Below are 8,662 nucleotides of genomic sequence, written 5' to 3'. Positions count from 1 at the left end.
CCAAGAAGGATGAATCAGAAATCCTCGAAATGGCAAATATAACATAATCTTAGACACCTTTACTAGATTCTTTAACGTGTATTACCAGTCAACAGAGTATAACAAATAACCGATTAATTAAAGTAATTAATTTCATTTCATTTCTCGTTAAGAATATTTTTCTCCCAGACAAGTACGATTTTTAAGCTGATCAAATCCACATGAAATGATATAATACAATATGATATATGCTTTATAAAAATGCTTATAATCAAGTGGTCTCTAGCTTTGAATCATTTCTTGCACGTGTTTGGTTCCATAATACGACCGTTAGTTGCTAATGATCTTAATTAAGATGAAAAAAAAAAAAAAAAAAAAACATCATGGGGTTACCTAATCTGATTATTAAAATTTAAGGAAACTTTTCCAATATTGAAATTGAAAAGGTACCGTGGATACCATTAAGTATAAAAAGGGACTTGACATTTTTAAAATTTAATGATAATTATTTATAAAAAATATCACCGCTTCTTCATTCTTTTTTGAATACTTGGGTAACTCAAACTTCGTCAGATTAATTATAAGCCTACTAGACCCGCCTCTAAAGCTACTGGCCCTATCACTTATATAATAAAGGGGGGTAAATTAACTATTTCACCACAATTCAGAAAGAAAAAATGGCATTTAGGCAAACTCAATTTACCTCCACGTAGGTCTAAAGTCAGGTTCATGAGATTTAAGATATAATTCAGTTTAACTTGGATACCTAAGTCGTAAAAAAAAATGAATAGAGTCAATCGCATATTTTTAAAAAATAAAAATAGATCAGAGTACTTTTTATTTTGATTACAGCATCTACTGGAATATGAATTGAGGTAAGCTATTCATGTCACATATATCACTAATCAATTCTAACATAATATTCTTAAAGACTTGTTTCCTCTGATCTGCTACACCAACCGCTCAGATCATCCTCACCAACAAATTTAATTGTTAGGTGTTCAACAATATAATGTTGAAGTTGTTGTTACAAAACCAAATAGCCATCCCATGAGTTGCCGGTTAAACATCCGATTCAGCCATTGTACAATGCCTTTATCATTATATATATGGACTGCAAGCTAGAGAGTCATTGTTACCATATTATTATTATCACTTATCAGGACAAAACATCATAGGAGGGTCCATCTCCTACACTTTCAACCACATACACTTCATTTGCACTGAAAATATATTTCTGCTTTATACTACAAACCATAGCCAAATACAGGAAAAATAATTATCACTTGACTTCCAATATATTAATATTTTTATGGTAACGTAAAAACCAACAACCAAAAGACCCAAAATATTTTCCTCTTCCAATCCATTTCTCTGACATAACAACATCTAATTAGTAACTAATTTTTTTTTAAGTGATGAGGCCAATAAATTCATGGCAGTCACATCAAGAGAAAATATTAGAGGTGAAATTTAAGAAAGGAAGGTATATTTTCATTAATTATTTATGGCCAACTATATAGGTTGGATGGAAATTTTGGTCAATTTTCCTTTTCTTTTTTTCCCACAATTTTAAAAGAAAATGTCAGTAATTGAAAATTGGATAAATCTTTTTGTCCGTTTTTAATTGGATAGAAATATCAAAATGAAAATTTTTGCAGTTCCAGCAGTGCTACTTTCGGATTTTTTTTTTTTTAATTTTTTTAAGAGCATCACCTAAGACCTCATCTTTATAAACCATTCATTAAAATATTAAAATTGGAAGCATAACCTGCCAATGACTAAACACAGAAGCTTGCCATGCCACTTTTGGTGTTATTAGAATCACCTCTGCCTTTTCGCTCCCTTCCAAGAATTTCTATGGTATGACCCAGTGAAGAAGTAGCCATGATTTTTCCTTGCGACATCTTTCATATTTTCTCTGGATGTACAGACAGACTGAGATAGGTTGGATATTATATTTATTTGTTCCCAAACCTAATCGAACTAAAAATTGATTTCAACTTGAATTTTATCTTTTCGAATGATGAGGTCCGCAGTTACAATAATAGAATGTGTACTAGGTAAATCCGACCTTGTGACCTTAGTTAGTAAAGGACCACAAGAAGGTAAACCATCATAGGTTGTGTATACGGACAACTCAGTTGATTTCGGCATAATAGATTTTAAGAAAGTATACATGATCAAGTCCTAAAAATCACACAATGTTAGAGTTACATTTAATGTAGAGGACTCCTTCTCCCTCCCCCGCAGTAATACGCATTGAGTTATTGTGATTTATGCTTCCACTATTCTGTTGGGTCGAGGTGTGGGGCTACAAGGACGAGAGAATTTCGCCTTTTGTAGACAAGAATAGGTTGTTCATAAATGATTTTCTCAAATAAAGAAGGCCATTAAACCGCTTAAATCAGTGAAATTTTACCTTTTTTTATTAAGTTGATGTGTCTCAATAAAATAAAATAAAAAAGAGAGGGATTGATTTAGCTTTGTGAACCAGCAAACTTCACGGCACGTTTGATAGTTAACGTTATGAAATGGTTACGCAGTAGTCAACGGATAGCTAGCTATTTTGGCTTGCGAGATAAAGCATTTTTGACCTTCAATTTGGCTTGGCATTGCGACAATTGTGTTGCTATTTTACTTTCTGAATTATAATTTGTCACAATTGAAGTAAATAATTAAAAATAAAATCCATTTAGGCCATTTACCAACGACAAAGTACTTATAATATATCCAAAAGAAAAGTGTTTAGTTTTGAACTTTTGGTCAAATTTTCCCACACCCTCCCTCCAAAATACACCTTATTTACAAATAATAGAATCATCTTCATCATCCTATTATTATATGTACAATTATGTATATTGCGAGTCACTTAGTCAGTCCTTAGTTTCCATCCTGACCTATAAATTCTAGGTACAAGAAACTTCAGAATTTTTATCTTAAATTGCCCGCATAGACAATTCAGTTAGTCACATGAGTAAAGTTTAGAAAGAAAGATCAGGGATCAAGTGAGAGGTTCCTTGTGTACATAAACAAAGGTTACCCTCTATGTTCAGTTGAGCTACCATTATTTTCTTAACCAGGGCGGGATATGGCTAAATAATCTCAGCATTCTAATTCCCAGAAGCATCCCTAACCAGTAACCACAGGCAAGTGGCAATGTCCAGAAGCATCCCTAACCCCAAGTATCGATTCCGCGTATTATTAAAGTGCAGTCCTTATACGTTAATACAGAAGTTTAAGCTAAATATATACGCAAATCTTACACGGAGTAAGTCGGTTTCCGTTAAATCCCAGATACCATTATCAACAATTTTTCCTCGACTTATATAAACAAATACGAGTAAAAACTTAACGACAGAGAAAGGTGGTGGTGGCGTTAGCCAAATCTGAGATTGGGCCCCACACTACACTGCCATGCTATAAATACCCTTCTTTTCTCTCCACCTTTTCCCCATTCTCACTTCACTCCCTCCTTCTCCATCGTTTCCGGCGTCAAGTTTTTCTTTGCATACTTTGAAACTATAGTTTTGGAGATGGTCGACGTGGACCGGAGGATGGCCGGTCTGAACCCGGCTCACTTAGCCGGACTCCGTCGTTTATCAGCCCGGGCGGCGGCGCCCAGCCCAGCCACTCCTGTTCCTCCTCGGAACAGCCTGCTGTCCTTCACAAACCTCGCCGAGAAAGTCGTGGCCCACCTTAAAAAATCTGGGATTCAGGTGGAGCGTGGGTTGTCGGAATCTGAGTTTGCTAGAGCGGAGGCTGAGTTTAAGTTTGCTTTCCCTCCCGACCTAAAAGCGATCCTCTCCGCCGGTCTGCCGTTGGGTCCGGGATTTCCGGACTGGCGGTTATCTGGGGCCGCGCGTCTACAGCTCCGAGCGTGTATTGAGCTCCCGATCGCCGCTATCTCGTTCCATATTGCGCGGAACGCTCTCTGGTCTAAGTCGTGGGGGTCCAGACCGGCCGACCCGGAAAAGGCGATCAAAATCGCGAGAAATGCTCTGAGGAGAGCGCCGCTTCTGATCCCCATTTTTAACCACTGCTACATTCCTTGCAATCCTTCCTTAGCGGGAAACCCCATTTTCTACGTCGATGAGAATCGGATTTACTGCTGCGGGTTAGATCTCATGGACTTTTTTGATCGCGAGTCTTCTTTGTTCCGATCAATCACCGAAATCTCGTCCTGCAATACTTCCCGGAGAAGCCTCGACGCCGGACGCACGCCGCGGTGGGTTGAGTTCTGGAGCGACGCCGCCGTGGATAAACGCCGGAGAAACTCAAACTATTCCTCTTCCTCTTCCGCTTCCCCTGAACGCTTCTCCGGTTCCGGTATGCCCAAATCCCATGTCCCCAACTGGGTCAACGAGTATATAGACCAAATCGGGTCGGTCCTGAGGGAAGGCGGGTGGAACGAATCCGACATCTCCGAAATCTCCGCAGTTTCCGCCGCCGGTTTCTTCGAAGAAGAGATGGTTCTCCTCGACAACCAAGCCGTTCTCGACGCCCTCCTAGTCAAAACCGATCGTTTCTCCGATTCGCTCCGGAAAGCCGGGTGGAGCTCCGACGAGGTTTCCTACGCATTGGGGTTTGATTTCCGAACGGAGAAAGTGAAGAAACCGACGAAACAACTCTCGCCGGAGTTGGTGGAGAAAATCGGAAAACTGGCCGAGTCGGTTTCCCTGTCATCATCATAGCCGTCTCCCCTTTTCTGGTGCAACGGCCTTTTACCGGCTACCGGCAAACATGGAGATTCTCCTCTTTATCGTACTTTTAGATTTTCTAGACATCGGTTTGCTTTTTTGCCTGTTTTTGGTTAAAAATAGATTGGAATTAAAAAAAAAATTAAAAAAGAAACTAAAAAGAAATTATGAGATTTTAAAAAATGGTTGGAAAAATTAGATGAAATGATTATAGTGCATGGGAGAAACCTCTGTAATTACGAATATATAATATAGGACATATTACGGAATATTTGTTTTTATTTACGTCATCTATATATTAATAAAAATATATTTTTAATACAATAATTGCATTATCTTATCTGCATTGTCACAAACCAGTAATGAGTGTGAATAACATAATTCGTGTCAGAAACTTTAAATTGTATAATACATATTTTTATTTCCTACCTAGTTTCCATTAAAAGTCGAAAAAACATTCTCGGAAGAAGCTAGGAAGAAGTAGTTGATCACGAAAAATGACTTCTTCCAAAAAAAGATAAGTTATTTTTATAAAATCAAAATAGTTTTTGCTTTGATTGAAAATTGTTTTTTATTGACTTCAATTTTTCACTCTCTCAAACACTCGAAATCCAAAAATGATTTCTTTCGAAACACACTTTAATTGATTATTAATTTTATAAATAATTTATTTATTTATTTTACTATAATCATAAAACGAGATTTACTCAGAATATATTTTCAAATAGTAACAGTGTGCTTTTTGTAAATCAAAATATAAGAATAATTAATGATTTTCTAAAGTTTAATATATCAATATATGAAATAATATTTCGGTAGTGGGCTGATCGGGTTGCATTGGGCTTAGCTTTTTGGAAAATTGTAAAGTGGCACGGGTTTCGAAATGTGATGCGCACGTGTGAAACTGTGTGAAAAGACTAAAGAGAAAGACGTTATCGGGTCCCACACCGCGGTCTTTGGAGCCTGGGGCATAGCCTGGAAATCTACAATCCATCAACTCAAAACTAGGGATGATGGGTAACCAAATTAAGTTGACTAAGTTGAGTAAGGATATAAATTAATTAATTATGAAAAATTTAGATTAATTTATCTCATTATGATTCTTTATTAACTAGGATTAAATTTTTCTTGTTCACCAAAAAATAAAAACGAAGTTGGTATAAGCGGTGTAAATCTAACCAAGTTGGTTAATGATACAAATTTGTAATTACAAAGTCACGAGTTTGAATCTTAACCTTCTTAATTTGAGCCGATCAGTTATAGGTAACCTAGGTTGGTTTACCTCCTTGTGGAGTTGGTTTGCCGTATCATCATATCAATTCTTAACGTAAAGAGAGACATTAAACGGAAGTGCAAAAGCTAAGTTTACAAGGACCATCCGAAGTGCAGTTTGGTATTTCTGAGGAACAGCGGCGGAGAGAAGAGATGGCCGGCCGGGAATACAAACATTAAATGAAATTCATCTTTATGCGTAGTGTAGTTAGTTGGGGGAGCACTCGCCATGTTCTGTATGTATGAGTAAGTAAATGAATGGAGATTACTGATATATAGGATGAATCCATTTCAATTCTTATCCCATTTCAGGGAATTAGTATATATATATATGTGTGTGTATGCCTTATGAAAATATTAAACAAAAATATATATTATTTTATTCTCCAAAATCACTCCCTAATATAACATACATTTGTGGTTGCCTCCACTAATTTTAGATTGGACAAAATAAAAATAAAATAAAAAACCAAAGGCACCTCTCACAAAATTGCTCCTTTGTTTATAAGGAGATAAAACTAATAATTCCTTAGGCTGGCGCACCAGCTGCACCGCCACCAGGCGCAGCAGCACCGCCACCAGGAGCAGCTGCACCGCCACCACAAGTAATTGGTGGAACTTGCTTTCCAGTAAGAGTAGGCTTCACATTAGAACAAACAGTTTTGGCAGCACCTCCTTTGAAGGTCAAGTTAATGTCGCCCACCTCCACTCCTTCGCATGGCACCCCACTACTACATGCAAAGATCACGGCTTCCTCTGTTGCAGAAGTACCCTTTATATTTTTATAACTTATTTTGCTGAGCTTTACTTGTGATGGTTTCTACAAATTAAAATGAAACAATGTGAGCTAAGTTTTAATAAAATTGTCACCCATCATCTCGTAAGTCCTAGCAAAATCAAGTTCTACTTATTGTGTAAAGTAAGTGTTATATACCTGTTTTGAGCACTCGTTGTTCGGGCAGTATTCTTGATCAATCACAATTGGATTTTTGACATCTTCCATCTCTATATTCTCATAATGTATATCAGTTACGACTCCAGGATGAGAGTTAGGCCATGTTTTAATTCTAACACCATTATCAGTTCCAATAAATTTGATGTCTTTAAGAAAAACACCCTTCACTGGCTCTTCGCCCGGAGTCTTGCCAAGACTTCCCACACTAATGCCGTGTCCAGGCCCACATGTCACATTTGTGATGTGAAGGTTTTCTGTACCATCCCCAATTGAAATGCAATCATCTCCGGTTCCAATCACACTATCTATGACGTTAACATCAGTTATTTTCGCAATATGGATTCCATCCGTGTTGTGACTATCCCCCGGTGCTTTAATGGTGAAATGATCAAATGTCAAGTTTTTACCAGCCAAAACATTGACGTGAAACAATTTGCTATCCAAAGAAGTTATATCGCGAATCACACTGTTTGTTAAGAAATTAAGGCTCAAATTCTGCACAGTAAAAAATAAATTTTAGTTTATGAAAATAATACTTTTCTGTGTTTGCTTTTGAGTAAAAGAAAGAAAATTCTCCATATTACATATATAATATATATAATTTTAGACTTACGTTGGGAAGGTTGTTGCAAACTCCAGTTTTCTTACAATCATTTGCTGCCCAAGCAGCAGTTCCTTGGCCATCAAGAACACCACCACCTGACACGGTTAACTTATCAACATACCTGAAGGTTAACCATTCCTTGTCTCTATCGAGAGTCTTAATATCAGAAGAAGCTTTCAAGGTGGCTTGGATTTGAAGATCAATTGGACCTTTGCATGGACCGGCAAGTTTAATTTGGCCCATTGGGAATGTGCCTTTTGGAATCACAATGGTGCTTGCACCTGTAGCCGCACATGCGTCCTTCCAAGCTTTCTCCAATTCCTATTACATAAATATTTAATTTCTTCATAAGCAAACATCGTCTATATTGAACCATTAATCAAACCAAATATGTACAATTTAAAAAAAAAAATCAATAAAGTGACTGATAAAATAAAAAAACTTAATAATTTACTTACTGGAGCTATATCAACATTAGGCTTTGCAGCAATGTTTATATTTGCACCCTCCACGAGATTGGATAACAAGAACAATGCAAATGTGCAAAGGAGTTTTAAACCCATCATTTTTTTTCTTTGTTATTGATTTTGTTGCTATTTTTTGTATTTAGGATTGATGTAAACTCAGTAATTGAAAAGCTATTTATAGGAGTAATAACTAAACTAATCCCCATTAAAGTAGGGAAAGCTTTTTTTTATCATTGGTTCATTAGCTATTCTATAGGTGTAAATGTGTGACTAATATTTAATTCATTGCCTATTTTCTGTTAACATTGTTATTGATAGTAATACTTCATCTCATAATTTCATCAGTAAAAAGTTATATTTTATATATTTAGTTTTTTTTAAAATATAAATCTTAATATTGTTTTTTTTTTTCACAATTTACTTAACATATGAGAAATTCTACTTGTAACCATAGACAATATTTTACTGGTTATTAGCTCTCATTAATTTTGCATCGACATTATATTAGATATTTGTTTGGAGATCTTAGAAGCATGTAATGATTTATTAAATTTGAGTCAATTCACTCATTATTATTTATAAGGATGGTAAGTTGATCTGATTTACCCAATTATTTTTCAATTATATGTTCAAAATTCATCATATATAAAAAATATTTGATGAAGTTCTATAAAACTTTAAAATA

The 8,662-nt window shown here is 36.0% G+C and overlaps 2 protein-coding genes across 2 annotated transcripts; one reads left to right on the top strand and one right to left on the bottom strand.

The window, feature by feature from the left end:
* The first annotated feature begins 3,400 nt into the window (after positions 1–3,400).
* LOC115998445 lies at positions 3,401–5,003 on the top strand. The gene has a single exon (XM_031238025.1). It carries the CDS (start codon positions 3,516–3,518, stop codon positions 4,671–4,673), a length of 1,158 nt encoding a protein of 385 aa, XP_031093885.1. The 5' UTR covers positions 3,401–3,515; the 3' UTR covers positions 4,674–5,003.
* Positions 5,004–6,357: 1,354 nt separating this feature from the next.
* Positions 6,358–8,111, bottom strand: LOC116000515 (polygalacturonase-like). Its single transcript, XM_031240606.1, has 4 exons — positions 7,969–8,111; positions 7,520–7,831; positions 6,886–7,401; positions 6,358–6,771 (listed from the first exon to the last, which is right to left on the bottom strand). Exons 1-4 carry the CDS (start codon positions 8,074–8,076, stop codon positions 6,481–6,483), a joined length of 1,227 nt encoding a protein of 408 aa, XP_031096466.1. The 5' UTR covers positions 8,077–8,111; the 3' UTR covers positions 6,358–6,480.
* Positions 8,112–8,662: the final 551 nt, after the last annotated feature.

This window comes from Ipomoea triloba, chromosome 12, assembly GCF_003576645.1.
Source record: "Ipomoea triloba cultivar NCNSP0323 chromosome 12, ASM357664v1".
Classification (NCBI taxonomy): domain Eukaryota; kingdom Viridiplantae; phylum Streptophyta; class Magnoliopsida; order Solanales; family Convolvulaceae; genus Ipomoea; species Ipomoea triloba.
The sequence above is the reverse complement of the archived record's forward strand: the minus strand, read 5'-3'. Positions and strand labels throughout refer to the sequence as shown.

What these genes read in the sequence shown, in the direction of transcription:
- LOC115998445 (XM_031238025.1), top strand. Translation starts at nt 3,516, where the DNA reads ATGGTCGACGTGGACCGGAGGATGGCCGGTCTGAACCCGGCTCACTTA.
- LOC116000515 (XM_031240606.1), bottom strand. Translation starts at nt 8,076, where the DNA reads ATGATGGGTTTAAAACTCCTTTGCACATTTGCATTGTTCTTGTTATCC. An exon ending in CTAATGTTGATATAGCTCCA is followed by an intron (nt 7,832 to 7,968) that starts GTAAGTAAATTA and finishes TTTATGTAATAG; the next exon opens with GAATTGGAGAAAGCTTGGAA. An exon ending in ACAACGAGTGCTCAAAACAG is followed by an intron (nt 6,772 to 6,885) that starts GTATATAACACT and finishes TTTAATTTGTAG; the next exon opens with AAACCATCACAAGTAAAGCT.